The following is a 19,984-nucleotide window of genomic DNA, read 5'->3' as shown; positions in this document are numbered from 1 at the left end:
CAGATCACCTGAGGTTGGGAGTTCAAGACCAGCCTGACCAACATGGAGAAATTCCGTCTCTACTAAAAACACAAAATTAGCCAGGCGTGGTGGCTCATGCCTGTAATCCCAGCTACTCAGGAGGTTGAGGCAGGAGAATCACTTGAATCTGGGAGGCGGAGATTGCGGTGAGTCGAGAACATGTCATTCCACTCTAGCCTAGGCAACAAGAGCGAAATTCTGTCTCAAAAAACAAACAAACCAAAAAGAGGAGATTAGGACACAGACACACACAGAGGAAAGACTGTGTATGGACACAAAAGAAGACAGCCATCTACAAGCCAAGGACAGAGGCTTTGGGGGAAACCAACCCTACCAACACCTTGATCTTGGTCTTCCAGCCTCCAGAACTATGAGAGAATAAATGTGTGTTGTTTAAGCCACCCAGTCTGTGGTACTTTGTTATGGCAGCACTAGCAAACTAATAACGTAAGGTACATTCAGAAAAGATAGAAACCGCATGGGATCAAAGAACAAAAGTCCACCTGATCTTTATTTTCAGTTGAATGAAAACTGAAAACTGGTCTCACAAGCTATTTGACATTGGGGGTTTTAAGCAGGAAATGTCAGAATATGGATAATGGGCTTGTAGCAGCCAACTAGCATGGCAACATTGCTTTTTGATTCTTCAGAATTGGCTGTAAGTGATAGAAAACTCAAATAATCTTGGCTTAAGCAAGATAGACATGGGTTGCTCTTTCACAAAGGTGTGGGTAGTTGAGCTGATATAGCTGACTCTCCATGGAGTCAGGGACCCAGATGCTGCCATTTTATGGGTCCATCAGAAGGCCCTCCCCTTGTGGCCTAAGATGGCTTCTTGAGCTTCAGCAAATATGTCCAAATTTCAGCCGTGTTGGGCCGTTCTTGCATTGCTATAAAGAAATACCTGAGACTGGGTAATTTATAAAGTAAAAGAGGTTTGATTGGCTCACTGTTCTGCAGGATTTACAGGAAGCATAGTGGCTTCTGCCTCTGGTGAGGCCTCAGGAAGCTTCCAATCATGGCGAAAAGTGAAGGAGGAGCAGGTGTCTCAGATGGCAAAAGCAGAAGCAAGGGCGGGGGAAGGTGCCACACACTCATACACTTTAAAACAACCAGATCTCATGAGAACTCACTACCATGAGGACACCACCAAGGGGATGGTGCTAAACCATTCATGAGAAATCCACCCTCATGATCCAGTCACCTCCTGCTGGGCCCCACCTCCAACTTTAGGGATTACATTTAAACCTGAGATTTGAGAGACAAATATCACATCTATATCACCAGCCAATAAGAGGAAATAAATGAAGAACATCATACTCCCTTCACAGCCACATCCTGGAAGTGTTGCATATGGCACTTCTGTTTATGTCCCATTGGCCAGAACTTAGTTCCATGGCCACATATTATTGAAGTGAAGGCTGGGAAATGTAGCCTATATTCTGAGTGGCTATGTAATGGGGGTCTTATTACTAAGAAAGAAGGGGAGAACAGAGATTGAGGTCCCACTGGCAATGTTGACCATGTGTAAATTACAGATCACATCTCCAATTATATAGATGAGTAAACTGAATTTCAAAAGAATAGATTGTTAAATGATTTGCCCAGAATCTCACATTGAACAAGTGACAGATTAAAAAGTCATGGTGTTTCCCACGGGTGATTAAGTCACTTTTCATGAAATGTTTTATCCAGAGAGATCAGTAGTACTTCTAGTTTCATCAGTTAACTTGCTGGGTCCCAGTGGTAAGTTTTAATAACTGACCTGTTTTCAATGTGAAGGTCTTGTTTGTGAAAAAAAATTATTGAAAGTGTTAAAATTAATTCAGTTTAATGCAACATTAACTGAACAGTTGATGTGCCCAAACATTCTTCTGAATGCCAGAGATTCATATCTACTGCCTCCCTCACCAGACAACTTCATAGGGCCATCAAAATGTCTTTCTTTCCTTTTTGGCCAGGGATGCCAGGGAAGAAGGATATAAGTCCAGGTTCTAGTCCAGTGCCTGGCACATAGTTGGTGTTGAATTAAAAGTTAGGTAAATCAATAAGTGACCAAGGAAGGGGGATGGAGAGGCAAATAATGTTATTTATATATAAAGAATAAGTGTATATGTATATATACACACACACACACACACAGAGTGTAGCATTTCAAAGAATGAATATATGTTTATATGCATATGTATAAACATATAAAACTATAAGTTTATATAGGGCATATATATATATATATTATATATGTAAAAACATATAAAACATTCCACAGAATACAGATAAGAGAGAAACTGAGTCCACATGAGAGAATCAGGGAAAACTGAATACAGTGGATGACACTTATGGAGCAAATGTGAGCCCACCTGATATAAAATGGGCATAGAAAGCAAACATTCCAATGCTTAATTCCTAGTAGGTATTGCATAAGAGTAAATGAATGGATGCATAGATACATACCTGCAAAAAGAATGCATAAGGAGGGCATCAGCCCAAGATACAGAAAATGGACTGGCCAGAATCTTAGACCATAAGCCCAGTGGCTGCCAAGAGGCAAAGAAGGCAAGCTGGAACCAGGCTGTGAGGAGCCCAGTACACTGAGCCAAGGAGTTTGGACTTGGTTCTGAGAGCAATAGCAAGCAAACAGGCCATTGCAGGCTCTGTGTTCTTTAAAGATGACACGATCGTGACTAATTCATGCACAGAATTATGACACAATTGCACAGAATTATTAAGCTAATGAGTTATAGTTTAGTTTAATTGGCAGCATTTTTCTTTTCTAATGTACATAATAATAGTATGCTTATAATCCATGATATCTCAGATTTAATGAATATAAGTACAAAATTAAAATACCAAAGCAACAAACACCAACAAAGTTCATCACCTTGCTCTTCAGCATACTCTTTGCTTGGTTTCTGGATACCACATTTATTAGTTATCTATTGCTACGCAACAGAATACTTCAAAATTTAGTGGCTTAAAGCAACATTTATTATTTCACACATTTTCTATGATTCAGGAATTCAGGAGCAGCTTCGCTAGATGGGGCTTGGGGTTTTTTTTAGACATTTTTTAGAGCAGTTTTAGATTCATAGCAAAAGGGCTTGGAGTTTTTAATTCTTATTTTAGGTTCAGGGGTACCTGTGCAGGTTTGTTATATAGATAAATTCATGTCATGGGGGGTTGTTTTACAGATTATTTTGTGACCCAGGTACTAACCCTAGTATCCAATAGGTATTTTTTTCTGATCCTCTCCCTCCTCCTACCCTCCACTCTCAAATAGACCCTGGTGTCTGTTGTTCCCCTCTTTGTGCCCACTGATTCTCATTATTTAGCTCCCACTTATAAGTGAGAACATGCGGTATTTGGTTTTCTGTTCCTGCATGAGTTTGCTAAGTATAATGGCCTCCAGCTCCACCCATGTTCTTGCAAAGGACATGATCTCATTCTTTTTTATGGCTGCATAGTATTCCATGGTGAATATGTACCATAGTTTCTCTAGCCAGTCTATGACTGATGGGCATTTAGGTTGATTCCATGTCTTTGCTATTGTGAATAGCGCTGCAATGAACATTGTGTGCATATGTCTTTATGGTACAATGATTGATATTCCTTTGGGTATATACCCAGAAATGGGATTGCTGGGTCAAATAGTCGTTCTGTTTTTAGTTCTTTGAGGAATCGCCACACTGCTTGGGCTTGGAGTTTTTCACAAGGTTGCAATCAAGTTGTTGATCAATGCTATAGTCATCTGACATCTTGACTCTGGCTGGAGGATCTGCTTCCAAGATGGTGTACTCACATGGCTGTTGCCAGGAGGCCTCAGCTTCTCTCTATGTGGACCTCTCCATAGGGCTGTTTGAATGTTCTCACAACTGTTAGCTGACTTCCCCCATAGTGACTAATTCAAGAGAGAGAACAAGGAGGAAGCTACAATGCCTTCTGTGTCCTAATTTCGGAAGTTACCCCGATCACTCTCACAGTATTCTTTGTTAGATGTCAGTCACTAAGTACAACCCCACATAAAAGGAGGGGAATTAAACTTCACCTTTTGAAAGGATAAGCATCAGATAATTTATGGACATATTTTAAAATCATCACAGCATACAACACATTCTGGTTTGCCTTCGCCCACACTGGTTACTCTTCCGTTCTTCAACAGGATTTAAAGTGCTGTATTTCCACAGAGATTAATCTCTGACCCTATTTTCTTTCTTATTTATACTCTCCAGGTTATCTTCCCAGTCCTAGCACTTTCAATGCCATCTCTCTCTATATATATATTCACATCTTCAAAATGTGAATCTCAAGCCCCAGCCTCTTTCTGCTGCATTCTTGACCTATTCATTGAGATGTCTCACTGAGCCTAAGACATCCAAAACTGAACTCTTGATCATCATTCAGAACTTGCTTCCCTCCACTTCACTCTTTCTCCCCACCCCAGAACAAATAGCATCCAAACTTGCTCAAGCCAAAAACTGGGGTATTATTGCTGACAGGTGGGGCTCTTCCTCCCCACTTGTATTATATCGGCTACTAAGTCCTGTTACAAACCATGTCTCAAATCCATCTCCTTCTGTCCCCACTCTCTGCCCCTGCCTACCATCATCCAGCTACACCACCATTATCTCTCACCTGAATCACCACAATAGCTTCCTTTTACTTTTTCTTTTGCTCCCTCTAGTCCATGCTCCAAAGTGTTCCTCTTAACATTTAAATTAGACCATGTCAGCCCTCTTCCTAAAACTTTTCAGTGACTGCACCAGATTAAGAATAAAATTCGTTCTACTTAAAATGACATAAATGGCTCTGCTTGATCTAGACTTTGACTACTTTTCTAACTCCATCTTCCATCTTATATCATTCTCCCCCGTGCTTACTATGTATGAATGAATGAGATGGAGAATAAATGTAGCTGTCTTGATAACACTTGCCTTATTGACTGCCTTCCCTTCCTAGTCTCACTTCCCCACTCCTTTATCAGCATTTCCTTCACCTTCTAAGTAAACCACTTCCATGCAAATTCTTGTCTCATGGTCTGCTTCGGGGGTAGCCAAAACCAAGACACTCCCCATCCCCAATCTCCATATAACTCCTGAGCTTAGAAGATAAATGAGGGAAATAGAGGAAGCAATGGAAAGTTCCAACTTTTGCCTGAAGTTTACTACTATCCCTACCAGTCATGGCATTAGAAATTTGAAGACACATCAACACACACTAGTATAGAAGAGCTTTATAACCCAGGCAAGTTTTTTACTGGACACATAAGCCCCTACACATCTGGGAAAGTGAGATGTCTTGGGGTATCCCTGGGCCCACTGGACTTGTACTCTGTTTCTTGAAGGTAGATGAGAACCCAGACTTAATTTTAACTGGCTAGGTACAATAAACTTGCCATACTGGGAGCTATGATAGAAACAAAACAAAAATCAAAACCACCACCAATAAAAATCTTCATGGCTGGACCTTGTCATCCCTATTTAGAAAATCTTTTATTACATTTGTGTGGCAATATTTAAATGTATTTAAACATCGGCAAAAGAAGTTTAATTTCTCAATTTGTCTTGGAGAATATCATGAAGTTTCCTGGAACCTGACCATAAACAAACATACTAAGAATTCTGGCATAGTATATTTTTGCAGAAAATAAGGAATCCTGTGAAGAAATACTACACTACTTACACAATCCCTGGAATGGTTTTAAATTAACTTCAGCTGTGGAGATGGTGATTTTCTGATTAATTTGATCAATGTAGACAGCAAGCTGTGTAATGCATTAAAGAAACTGGGCAATTCAGCATTTAGCTCAGACTCCCACAGCTCAGGGCTTCTACTCCACAGAGACTTCTTCACCTATATTAGCATTTCCCTGTCTCAAGACTCAGTTCCCTGAGCCTCATGTGTGCAAAATATTGTTTAGAAGAGACAGAGAGAGAGAGAGAGAGTGAGTGAAAGAGAAGCTGGCCAGTCCATCTAGACCTTCCAAGGTGGCAGAGGATGTTGATGGGATTAGTACAGTCCAAAATCAGATTTTTTTTTTTTGAGATAGAGTCTCGCTCTGTCTCCCAGGCTGGAGTGCAGTGGTGAGATCTCGGCTCACTACAAGCTCCGCCTCCCGGGTTCACGCCATTCTCCTGCCTCAGCCTCCCAAGTAGCTGGGACTACAGGCGCCTGCCACCACGCCTGGCTAATTTTTTGTATTTTTAGTAGAGATGGGGTTTCACCATGTTAGCCAGGATGGTCTCGATCTCCTGACCTCGTTATCCACCCGCCTTGGCCTCCCAAAGTGCTGGGATTACAGGTGTGAACCACTACACCTGGCTAAGTTGATTCTTAAACAATTACTTCCATTTTTTAGTAAATGAGACTGATAGATTTGATGGCAAATCTCCTATATCTTTCAACAGAACTATAATACTAAGATGCTTTTGTGACTGGGAAAGGAATTCCTTACAGTGGATAAGAAATCTTAATTTATTAACAAAGTTAATAAATTTTTGATGGTCCAAGTGTTAGTCATTAACATTTGGGGGCGATTTATAAGTGACACTTTACACAACATCAGAAACAATGATTTGGGAGAAATTAATACACCTCAGATTTCTCAGTTTCACCTTTTCACCTGAAAGCAGGCATGTGAAAGAAATAATGATTGAGAAAAATGAGGATTTCTCTGGAGAGTTGTGGTAATGTATAAGCAGTATATGAATTTTATCTTTTGGTAACTTTCTCCTGTTAGTTAATCCTGGGCAGTATTCTTTGCAATCCGAAGTAATTTACTTTGACTGGTACATATGAAGTAGGTTTGACCACCTGTACCAAGCACTCTCGACTGGTTTCTGATTAGGCTTTTTCAAAATATCAGATTTCCACTAATTTCAATTTGGTTTTGTGTGATTTCACATCTAACTGTTTCAGAAATCTTGTTCAAGCTTAGTGAGCTCGTCCTACTTCTAAGGAGGCTGTTTTGTGTATTACAAAATTTTTGATATTTCCAACTGCTTAAAATCCACCTGTCACTGTCTGGAGCCTGCAGGAGGGACACAGGCCTTTTTCTTTTGCCCCCTGCTGTTTCCCTGCTCCTTCTTCATCCCACCATTCCCCTGCTGCTCTTCTCACTCCTCTGCTTCTAACACACACCACGATCTACACTCAAATTTTGAGGCCACCAACTCCTCATGTTCTTAATGGTGCTGTCCTTGGCACAGGCTATTTTTTCTGCCTGGAAAAACTTCCCCACCACACAGCCTCTTCCCACTTCTCCAAGCTAAGTTCCATTCATATTGAGCCCCATTTCCTCCAGAACACCACTCACCCACCCATCCCAATGTACTAACTTCCATATCTCCCCCTAGCTCCTGAGAACTTGCCCCTTTAGTAGGGTCATATGTTGGAGTATAATGGGGCTTCTCTCATATACCTTCTATAGTCTCAGTGCCTAGTACAGTGCCTGATGTGTGTAGTTACTTAATAAATTTTGGGTAGACAAATGGATAAATGAGTAGGTGAATAGTTTGGTGAAGTGTGTTCCCCTCTGACTTCTAATACCAATGAAATCCTCAGTTTTTCTTGGCCTTAGTTTCTTCATGCACAAAATGATAGGTTGGAACCAGATGATGTCCAAGGTAACTTTCTTTAAGGTGAAATTCTATGATAATCTCCCCTTACAGTGAAAATTTATTCCTACAAACATAAAAAAGGAAAGTCACATGGAACCTGTGGCAGCTATGAGGATGCACCTCGCAGACATCCAACTGCAGGGAGCATAATTGACCCAGGGTCCCAACTACTCTACTCTTGGAAATCCAGCACCACTTTTAAGTGAGGCTGCAACTCCCACAGGCTGCTCCCACCAATGACTGAACATGGCAGGGATACTAAGGCAGGTCCTTCTGTGGGAAACATGGCTCTCCTCTGAAGTTCAACACATCTGATGATATTAATCCTACTACTACTAATAATAAAAGCAATCAATTAGGGAGCATTTACTGTGTTAGTCACCATTCAAAGCCCTTTTCATATATTTAATGATTTCATTATCACGAATACCCTTAAGGTAAATACTGTTGTTTTCCCTGTTTTAGAAAAGAGATAGCTAATGCATAGAAAGAGAAAGTAACTCGCTGAAGGTCAGAGTTAACATATAGTAGAGCCAGAATTCAAATCCAGGAAGGAGACCATAGTCCTGACCAACATGTTGTGCAGCCTCTCAACATTCAGAGTTGATCTCACTCTTTTACTAGAAAAACTCTCCTCGTTTGGCTTTCCTGACAATGTACTAACCTGGTGTTCCCCTGAACATTGCCTGGGCCTCTTTCTGGACCTTCCTGCTCTTTGGTCCATCTCTTACATGCTGGTGTCCTTGGGACTGTGCCCTAAGCCTCCTTCTTTTCTTACACTGCATCCACTTCTGTAGAATCAGTTACCATCTACCTGCAGATGATTCCCAAATATAGTTCTGCTTCCTGAACTCTTCACCCAAATATCCAACATCCTACTCAACATCTCTTCTAGGTTGTCCGTCTAATGAGTACTCAAAATCAGCATGTGCCAAAGAGAATTCATCATCTATCCTATTCCCGAACATGTTCCTCCACCCATATTCCTCATTCCAGAAATACAGTCTACTCGATGGTGCATCCCTCTGACACTCTATATCCAATCGACTAGGATATAAGCTCCACAAGGACAGAAATCTTATTTCCCTTTTGTTTGCTGATGAACTTCTGGAAACTAGCCCAGTGTCTGATACATTATAGGCACTCAATAAATACTTGTTGAATGAATGAATTGACTCTAATCCATTACCAAATCTTTCGTTCCCACTTTGATGCCATTCATTTCTCCTTACTTCCACTGCTACTGCTGCAGTCCAAGCAACCAGAATCTGTCTTCTGAGCCAACTGGTATCTTTTCTTCCATTCTGTCTCCCTCCAGTCTATCTTCCAGACTGCTTTCGTGGTAATGTTTTTCAAAAGAAAAACCTTATCAAATAACATTCCTACTTAAAACCCTTCAATGCTGTTCTCTTGCCATTGAGATGTAAAACCCAAAGCCCTAACTTGATTCACAAGACCCTCTGTGATGTAGCCTCTGCCCACCTCTTGGGGCTCATCTCTCGCAAGCTTACTCCTCCCTGCCTTTATTCTAATCCTCTGGTCATCTACTCATTCCTCAAGCACAAGCATGCTGTCTTTTACCTCTTAGTCTGCACTCATTCTATTCCCTTTGCCTGTAACATTCTTTCACTTTATGTGGTTGAACCCTGTTTGTCTTAAGTCTAATTTAAAGTTTGCACCTTCAAAGGGAACATCTGGGACCCCTTAGACTGGATTATGTTCCTTTGATTTAAGCTTCTGTAATAGACTGAATATATTGAGTGCCTCTGTTACCCTGAACCCCTTGTCTAAAAGCTCATGAGTAGGGGACCCTCTATGCCAGGATTATAAGTGAATCCTCAGCACCTAGCACTATACTCCATACATATTAATGCCCTATTGAGGATTATACTGATTTTTTTTTGGCATTAGGAAATAGGTAAGGTCCTTCCTATTGTGACTGGGGAGCATATTGCTTGCAAACCTGCAGTCAAGAAGTTGACAGATCATCTCTAAGATTTTGTTGCTGCATTGAATTCTAATTAAATGAACCCCACATTTCTTATAAAAATATGAAATTAAAATTCCAAAGGCAGAATTTCCCCCATACAGCTTTTCTTTCGTCATGTTTTCTTTTGAAATCCAACTCAAATGTCACCTACCCTGTGACATTTTCCTCCTCTTTCCCAGGCAAGGTTAGTTCCTCTCTCCATTCTGCTCCCCCAGGCATCAGCTTCATGTTGTTAAAGGAAGAGGTGAAAGCAAATTGTAGTGCTTTGTCAAGGTTTGTCACAGATGTGTATGGTTAAGAAATGGACTTACTGTGTATCTATGTGGAAGGGTTTTTTTTTACCAAGGTATGGGGACAGTTGTTTTTATCGACAAATTTCAATCTTGTGTTCAAATCTTAAAAACATCAAAACAAATAACCCAATTAAAAAATGGGCAAAGGACCTGAATAGACATTTATCCAAAGAAGATATATAAATGGTCTATAAACACATGAAAGACACTTAATATCATTAGCCATCAGGGAAATGCACATCAAAACAAGATGCTACTTCTCAAGCATTAGGATGACTAGAGTTTTTAAAAATGAACAATAACAAGTGCTGGTGAGGATGCGGAGAAATTGGAACTCTCATATATTGCTGGTGGGAGTAAAATGATGTAGCCATGTTGGAAAATGGTCGGGCAGCTCTTCAGAAAGTTAAACATACAACTATCACGTGTCTTAGTCAGTTCAGGCTGCTATAACAAATTACCAGAGGTTGGGTGGCTTATAAACAATAGAAATGTATTTCTCACAGTTCTGAAGGCTGGAATTCCTAGACCAGGGTGTCAGCATGGTCAGGTTCTGGTGAGGGCACTCTTTTGGGTTGCAGGCTGCCAACTTCTCAAGCTCTCTAGCCTTTTCTTATTAGCGTACTAATCCCATTCATAAAGGCTCCACCCCCATGACCTAATTACCTCCCAAAGACCCCACCACCAAATACCATCACATTGGGATTAGGGTTTCAATATATGAATTTTGGAGGACACAAACATTCTGTCCATTGCACCATATGGCCCAACGATTCCACTCCTGGGTATACACTCAAGAGAAATTAAAACATATGTCCACACAAAAACTTGTGCACCAATGTTCATAGCAACATTATTCATGATGACCAAAAGGTAGAAGCAACTTAAATGTCTATTATCTGATGAGTGGATAAATAAAATGTAGTATATCCATATTATGGAGTATTATTCAGCAAAAAAAGAAATACAGTACTGTTACAAGCTACCACATGGATCAAACTTGAAAACATGCTAAGTTAAAGAAGCCAGATGCAGAAGGCTACATATTATGTGATTCCATTTATATGAAATATCCGGAATAGGCAAATCCAGAGACAAAAAGCAGATTTGTGGTTGCCAGGGGATGAAGGGAGGAGTTAGTTAAGATTAACTGATCATAGGTATAGGGTTTATTTTTGGGGTGATGGAAATATTCTGGCACTAAACAGAAGTGATGAGTGCATAACATAGTGAAAATACTAAAAACCACTGAAGTGTAGAGTTTAAGATGGTGAATTTTACGTTATATAAATTATATCTCAGTTTTTAAAATACTAAAATAAAAAAATTATTAAGGGTATAACTGTATTTGGACTGGCACTTATTTTTTTTCTTGTAACAGCATATTGTATACCTTTTTTTTTCCTTTTTTAAAATTATACTTTAAGTTCTAGGGTACATGTGCACAACGTGCAGGTTTGTTACATATGTATACATGTGGACTGGAACTTATTTACTCAGCATACTTTATGGTTAGTCACCCATAATTTCTTCTTTTTTACTGATACAAAATAATTTATATATTTATGGGGTACATGTGAGTGTTACATGCATAGACTATATCATGATCCAGTTGTGGTACTTGGGGTATCCATCAAATACTCAATTACCTTGAGTATTTACCATTTCTATGTGTTGGTAACATTTCACGTCCTCTCTTCCAGCTACTTGGAAATATACAATACATTCTTGCTAACTGTAATCACCCTACTGTGCTATAGAATATTGGAGTTTATCATAGGTTCTTTGGAAACTGTTAGTTAGGCGCAGACTGGGTCAAGATTGTGGTATCCCTTGCAGAATTGTTAGGAATATGTAAATTAGATTAGACAAATGGCTGCATTATTTCTTAGTCAGAACTCTTTATCAGAGCATTTTAATAATATTTAGCATGCTATCCTATACTTGAATGCATGTTTCCAATAGACTGTGAACTTAAGAGTGCAAAGACCAGGCCCTTTTCATCACTGTACTCTATGTGCCTGAGACGGTACTTGGAACATAGCAAGTGCACAATAAATGTTTTGCTTTAAAGTACTACTACTTAATGAAAGAAAAGTTTACCTTCCAGGAGACATTTGGCAATGTCTGGAGACATTTTTGATTGTCAGAACTAGAGGGGTGTGTGCTACTGGCATCTGTAGATAAAGACCATTGTTAAATATCCTACAATGCACAGGACAACTCCCAACAACAAACAATGATCTGGCCCAAAATATCAGTTGTGTAGAAGTTGAGAAGCCTGTTCTAAATGTTTGAGTGACTTATGAATCCCTAAAATTAATTCCATTAAAAAATGAAAAAAAGTCCCCTTCAAGAAAAAGTAAATGTTAAAATCATCCTTGCATTTGGTGCTCTCAGTAAATGAAATGTCTCAGACCATATCTTTATAACTCTTAACTGAGTAATCAAATTTGTGGGAGAGGCAGAACATGAGGGAAATCTACAAGGTTGTTTAACTTCTCGACTTTGACTTACATATTATTAACTTGCATAAAGTTCAGTTCTATAGCAGAAAGCACATGGTAAAATGTGCATTCCTTTGTCTGTTAAAGAGCCCAGGAAACATTTTTACAGTGTATTTAATATGTGTAAGGAAATCATCACAGCCCTCCACTAAATATACAATGCAAGTATTTTCCTTCGAAGTCTGGTAGCAACCCTGTCCAATACCAGGACCGTAAGTAGGTAAACATGCAATGAACTTCATCCATGGTGGCACTACTTGGGGGCACTTGGTAGGGGGCAGGGGGCTCACCTTTTTCAGGCATCTAGATCAGGCAAGCTACAGCTTGCAGGCCAAAGCTAGGTGATCCCTCTTTGTAAACAGCCCATGAGCGAAGAACAGTTTTTACATTTTTAAATGTTCAAAGATGGAACAAAAGGAGAATACTATATCATGACACAGGAAAATTATATGCTATTCAAATTTCAGTGTCCATAAATAAAGTTTTATTGGAACACAATCATACCCATCTGTTTACTATTGCCTATGGCTGCTTTTGTACTTGGACAGATATCTCATGGCCCTACAAAGCCTAAAATACTTACCATCTGGCTTTTTACAGAAAATGTTTGCCGATCTCTGCTCTAAAATTAAGCAGTTTAGCAAATTGGGTTTCCAGGAGGTCATGTGGAATGGGAACAAGCCCTGGGCTAGAATTCCCAATACCCAGCTCTGCTGGGGATGTGACGCCACTCCATTGGACTGGAGTTTCCTCCTCTGTAACATGAGAGGGCTTTGCTGAACGAGCCCTTCCAGCTCTTAATCATCTATAGTGTGTGTTGATTCCTGTCTATTCAATGGTTCCCAGGTGCCAGTGGGGTAAAAGTGCAGAGCTCTGGTCTGGGATAAAGCCACAGGACCAGAAAGTCACTGAAATAGACAAAGAACTGGATAGTTGCTATGCGTATACAGAGCAGATCTGAAAAATGGCACTCTACAAGGTTCAAAAACATACATTTTGGACATCTTCATGTACCCTAGTTTTATAGATTATGTAACCAAATTCTTTTAACCGTGGGGAAGAAGAAAATGGTTGAAACTAATTATTGAGGAAGGATGGCAACCCCAAAATTCAGGTTTTCAAAATCTAATTTAGCACTTACTGCAGGTTCGTTGAAATTAACCAGGTAATTGACATCTCTGATTCTTTTAGTAGTAGGGAAGAGTTTCTGTTGTCTTTTCTATTTTCTCAATACTAACATGTAGTTCTTTATCTGCAGTGCCAGGCATCACGGGTTGTTAGCATCGGCACGTCAGCCTGGGGTCTGTCACTATGGAACTAGACTAGCCTGCTGCTACGGCTGGAGAAGAAACAGCAAGGGAGTCTGTGAAGGTAATTTTGTAAAAACTCAGACCCTGCACTTGGATCAGGGCCCTTAGGTTTTTATCTGTCACACCATGAACTGCCACAAAATTGCCAGTGGATCTCTTAGGCAAGGACATGCATAATTACCAATAACCAAGGTCTGGGCTCCTATGAGATCTCTTCCCAGACAAAATGTGGCTGATGCCATCATACTTGGCATGATTTATTTTAGAAGACTGTCTTGTCAATTATTTTTGTGATTATCTTAGTGAGTATGACTGGGTTGTTTGTTTTTGGTTTTCTTTTTAATCTAAAGGAACTAAGATGGGCAAAAGCAGGCCAGTAAATTCCTCCTCTAATTATAGTTTAAGTGATTTCCAATGAAATACACTTTTTAATTATTAATCATCCAACTAGTAGGCTTCAGCCACAAAACAAGTACGCCTTTTAGCTTATAGATTTGTTGCTCAAATTTTTAAAATCCATACTGCCAATTTCTAAATGTTTTCAAGGTACACATGCATATATGCAAAGATTTTAAGTATTTTGCTGATTTTTTATACATTGCAAACCAAGGAACCATAATTTGCCTTGGACATTGTTTCTCAAACTATGTGTTAGGAACTCCAAGAGAGGTCTCTGATCATTTCAAGGAGGTTGGGGAGGGCGGAGATGAGCATAAAGTTTTTGCCTTTTTTTTTTTTTTTTTATGACTTTCCGTAACGACCAACACTGGCAGTATAGTGGAACAAAATCCACATTCCTCCTAACTGACTGTCTCACCAGGGGTGTATTCCTTCAGGGCAGGAGTCTACTCTCACTGTCCCTGTGTCCTTCAGTAGGTAGCATGTGCCTCATCCTAAGTTCTTTATCTATTAAATGGGATAACAACACAATTGCAGGTCCCATAAAAGTACTAACATGTTAGTTATTTTTAGGAATAACAATGCTACCTTCTTTTTGCTGGTCTGTTCCTGCCCCAACCTCCTTCTCTCTGGCTGGTTAAAAAATATCTGGATTGACCATAAGTGGGGTCAGAACTTGATAATATCCAAAATCTATAAAACAATAGAAAACATTGATACTGTTCCCACATGTTCCATAGTATGCAAAACCTTCTGCCATCATAGTTTGCTTGTGACAAGATGACAAGAGCATAAAAATACTAGACAAAAACAAAGATCATCATTGCCCACTTAGATAAAGGAAGTTAGAATATCCTCCTGGGACTTGTGTCAATTAAAAGAGTGGGTCCCCATCCTGATTGGATTGATAGTGTCACAATCAAGGGCATTGAGAACCAGACTGACCTGGGTGACCTTGGGCAAGCTAGCTAAGGTAAGCTAGCTAAGGCTCAATTTCCTCCTCTGCAACATGGTGAGAGCAATACTTACCTCTGAGAGTAAGGAGTGTATGCATTAAAGGGTGAGTTCATTACCTGTCATGCATAGAAAATACCTCATAAATTACCATTCCTTCAGGAAGGACCAATAATTCTCATAACAAACTTCTCTTCATTAAAGCACCAGGTGATGGGGGGATTAAATGTGGCTCTATTCTTTTTCTAGACACAACATAACACATTTTTATTTGAAGTCAGTCAGGTGGAAAGGGGCAAAAAACACGTGAAACACATGATTTAGAATCTCTCTTACAGTCGCACAAACATCAGTGTCTACTGCCATAAAACTTGTAAGACCCAGCATGTTGCTGGTAAATAAATGAAGGCAAGGTTTGACTTTCAGGAAGGGCTTTTCTGTAACTGCATAAGAGCAATTTGGCCATGACGCATGCAGCCAATCACATTCTCAATGCTTTCAGGTACTGTATAATACCACAGGCATAAAATAATTTAAAGCAAGATGTTAAAACGGCAAGTGCAGAGGGTTCAAGCAAAATGCTCACTATGCAAGTTTTGCAAGCTGAAGAGACAGTCAGCACACCTACTGCTCTAGTCAAATGTTCGGGTCTTAAATTGCAATGATTTTTAGATCTAAAATGTGTATCATGTTTTATCCAATTTGCATGGTCCTTCTTGATGGTAAAGTCATATGTTTCTTGAAGCACCAAATAACAGGGTAGTTATTCCCTGATTGCTGGATTTCTGATTTCTAAGCCAGAGTTGTGGGATGCATGATAATAAGAATACACATCAACCTGCCCCAACAAGGAGAGCCAGACCCCAGGCTGTGAGGTCCCAGTCCACCCAGGCTTTCCCCTCTGCCTGTCTATTTGCCCTTCACTCCTCTTGAAGCCCTGCCTCTATGTATGCTGGAGCTTTCTAGCTCTCAGCCTCTACCCTGTCTAAATCTCCTCCCAAGGCAGGGTCTCATCAATTCGATATCATTACCCTTAAAATGTATGCCACTTTAGTGAGATGAAATACAGAGTTGTCCGTGAACAAGTACCTGATGAAAAGCTCCAGATAGAGAAGTTTGGGGGAGAACTAAATAAGACTTTTACTTTGTCTAAAGCATGCTTCAATCTCAGGCCATTTTAAACACAAACTGAATTTCCCTTGCTGTCAATTGGCTGTTCAAGTCACAGATCCAAAGTTACTGTAAATTGAAAACATCTTACTAAAGCTTTAACCTTATAGCAAGGGTATTATTCACCATTTCTCCTATGTTCTATTTGGCATTTATGCTGGGCTTTCCTGTCTGGATCACATTGGAAATCAGATCAGTTTCCAGGGAACAACTAGAGGCCTTCAGGGCTTTAAAAAAAAAAAAAGATTTATTTTTCTAATATCTGAATTTAAAGTTGCAACTCCAAGTACATATCCATAACAAAGTAGACACTGGAAATTAAATTCTGTCTCTTTTGTCTCTAAAAGTGGAAAAACTTTGCTGGGGAAGCATTTTTCCCTTATGATTTGTTCAGAGCCATAAAATGTTCCCCTGTTAAAAGTTCCACAATAATTACTTTATTCATTATTCAAAAATATTCAAATATTTAACATGTTTACAACACTATATTAAACGCTACAGGAGAAACAATGATGAACGTTTAAGTCCCTGTCCTAAAGGCACTTGGAAACAAGTAGTAGATGAAAGACAAGCACTGTAGCCAAATATATGCCTCATTAATAAGACAAAAACTGATCAGTTGCACAGGAGGGGCCTGCCAAAGTTCTGTGGAGTTCTCGAAGTTGAGTGGGCATTCATAGGTGGCTGGAGAAATCTGTAAAGGCTTTTAGAAGAAGGGGTCATGCAAGGTGATCCTTGAAGAATGGGGAGGATATTAACTACTAGAAACCCAGGGAAGAGTATCCTAGGGAGGGGTAGGAAAAGGCAGAAAGTAAAGGGTAGGTCTAGAAAACAGCAAGCAATGTCTTTTGCCCACAGTGTTGCCTTTGTCAGGGGGTGGGGGGTGCGGCTAGAAAAGAAGGTGGAGGCCAGATCGGGCTAGGTTTGAATTTATTTATTTATTTTTGTTTTCTAGACAGAGTCTTGCTCTGTCACCCAGGCTGGAGTGCAGCAGTGCGACCTCAGCTCACTGCAACCTCTGCCTCCTGGGTTCAAGTGATTCTCCTGCCTCAGTCTCCCAAGTAGCTGGGATTACAGATGCCTGCCTCCATGCCTGGCTAATTTTTGGATTTTTAGTAGAGATGCGGTTTCCCCATGTTGACCAGGCTGGTCTCAAACTCCTGACCTCAAGTGATCCATCCTCCGCGGCCTCCCAAAGTTCTGGGATTACAGACGTGAGTCACCATGCCTAGCCAGATCATGCTAGTTTTAACTTGGTTATGATACCTGTACTGTATTCAGGAGGGAACAAAGATTATATGATGACCTCTGTGCAAGGCATGGCATGATCAGAGCTATGCTTTTGGACTATTAGTTTAATGTCACGTCTGACATCAAGTTTGCTAGGAGCAGAGCCTGAAAGGGGGATTCTTGTACAAATACTCCATTGAAAGGTGTCTTAGGAGCAATTTGCAAGGGAATGGGGGAGTAGGGGAAGGGGCTAGGCAGAAATATGTTTTCAAAAGAAGTCTACCTTCAGCCTGATCCCACAGGGACCTCTAGGGCGTTAATTGCACCAGAGTTTGTCCTGCCAAGAAACAAGGAACTAAGCTGTTAGACTCCTGCATCAGTGAGGCACTGGTCACAAGCTGTGGTGGGGAAAGCAGGGAGAGAGAGGGATTTAGCATCATCTTCCAAGTATCTGTGGGCAAGGCAGTTCCCATTAGCTAGATAGATAAGATAGATAGTTGTTCAATGAATGAGTTGGTGGTAGAAACAGGAATAGGATATTGCAACTGAATGGTCTGGAGACAAAAAAAATAGACAACTGAATTTTTTGAGTCCAGGTAACTGGTAGAGGAATGATGATAATAACAAAAAATAGGATCTGGGGTTTAGGGAAAGATGCTGATATCTTTAAGAATAGGCTTTCTTAGAGGTGGACCTACTATGAGCCAGGGGAATTGATGGACAGAGAAGTAGGCACCATTCCTGGGCAATTGCTGAGTCATTCTTTCCTATTATGGCTATTTCTTGAGCTCCTACTGTATTCAGAAGCTGCTGAGAATCCCTGATACCCTAAAAGTCTCCTTTCTCTCTCATATATTATATCCTCTCCCTTTCTACTCTTGGGGCTTTCCCATTTTTCTTTTTTCCTATCTACTGCTTTTTCTCCTTATAACCTCCTTGTGAGCTGGAATGAAACTATCCATCATCTTTGACTATTTGTTTTCTTGCCCCCGACTGAATCAGTTATAACATCCTACCCCTGTTGTTTCTCCTACCACTTTATTCATTGAACAAATATTTATTGTCTACTTTGTGTCAAGAGTTGGGATACAGAAGTGAATAAAATAGAAAAACAAATCCTGCCTTTGTCGTGCTTTCTCATGCCTCCATCATCATCCTCATCATCATCATGATGCTTTTAGTTCCCATCCTTAGGGCTAGAAGTAGCACCTTCCTGCCTCCAATCTGTTGGTTGTTCAGTCTGACTGATAATGCACAGCATTAAAAAGATTTTGATCATTTAAAAGAGAAATGGAGAAAATATGGAGGAGATGAAACGAGGCAAGAGACAGAAGGAAGGGGAATGACGTTGGCATTTGCCCATGGTTACTCTGGAGTCTCTTCCAGTTCCAATATTATACTTATTTTATTAAATATTTTGTGTTTGCATGCAAAACTTGCTGACTGTGGTCTGGGAGGCTTTATATTTCATTGAATACCACTGGAAGTGTGGCATTGCCGAGCAAACTTGCATGCATTGGGTGGGGGTATGGTGGGCAGGGGTCGGGGGGGCAGTAATCTCATTCAAAAGAAAAATACTTTCCAGTGTCTGAAAGGTGAAAATAGATTCAAAGGGAGGCAGATCGTCCTCCGTATGTCCCCATGGAGTTCTCTGCCACACAGAACACAGCGAAGCTTTGCGTGCATTTCACTACACTAACTACTGTTCTTTTATCATCAAGACATCTTTTCCTTCCACAGCTACATGCGAACCTGGATGCAAGTTTGGTGAGTGCATGGGACCAAACAAATGCAGATGCTTTCCAGGATACACCGGGAAAACCTGCAGTCAAGGTCAGTAAGGTAGCTTGGGGTCATAGTTCAAATTCAATCATTGCAGCAGGGCTGGCGACGCAATATGGTATGCAGGATTTCTTAGGGTTTTTTTAAAGTCAAATCTTCAAATGAAGGTGCTTTCAGGACAAGTTTTTCAATTTCTTCTCCTTGAAAAATGTAAAAAGTCTGATGTTTTTGTCAAGATGCCCAATAAAATGCCTTTTTTCTTTTCTTTTTTCTCTTTTTTTTTAACCATTTTGTTTTTATAAGCTAAAGGCCTTTTATATTTTTTACTTTTTTATTTCATCTCTTTCTGTAACACAGAAAAAAAGAGTCTTTTTAAAGTAAATAATTTTATTGTTTTTTAAACTACCTAAGTATTGTAAGTATATTTTTATTTTTAATATCCAACAGTGCAAAAAAATATAAAAGTGAGAGTAATCACCACTAGTTGTTACTATAAGCATAGTTAAGTTTGTCTTAGATCCTGGAAGTCTTTTTCTGTGATAGCACAAATGTAAGTATTTCTCACAGGCATCTTTGCATGTCAGCACACACAAAACTACTTTACATTTTTTAAGGCTATATCCTAGTCCCTAGTGTGAATACTTTTATCCTTTATGCAAAAATATGCTTTATTTAACCATTATCATTTATGTTGTCTCCAATTTTTTGCCAT

The 19,984-nt window shown here is 39.9% G+C and overlaps 1 protein-coding gene across 2 annotated transcripts in view; it reads left to right on the top strand.

Moving 5' to 3' along the window:
- Positions 1-19,984, top strand: part of EGFL6 (EGF like domain multiple 6) — a 64,215-nt gene that overhangs the window by 5,908 nt on the left and 38,323 nt on the right. For both annotated transcript variants that reach the window (XM_010354050.2, XM_010354051.2), the window contains exons 2-3: positions 13,686-13,798; positions 19,231-19,323. In XM_010354050.2, coding sequence (XP_010352352.1) covers positions 13,686-13,798; positions 19,231-19,323 — 206 coding nt within the window. The remainder of the gene's footprint in view (positions 1-13,685; positions 13,799-19,230; positions 19,324-19,984) is intronic.

This window comes from Rhinopithecus roxellana, chromosome 7, assembly GCF_007565055.1.
Source record: "Rhinopithecus roxellana isolate Shanxi Qingling chromosome 7, ASM756505v1, whole genome shotgun sequence".
Lineage (NCBI taxonomy): Eukaryota > Metazoa > Chordata > Mammalia > Primates > Cercopithecidae > Rhinopithecus > Rhinopithecus roxellana.
This window is presented reverse-complemented; position numbering and strand designations above follow the sequence as displayed.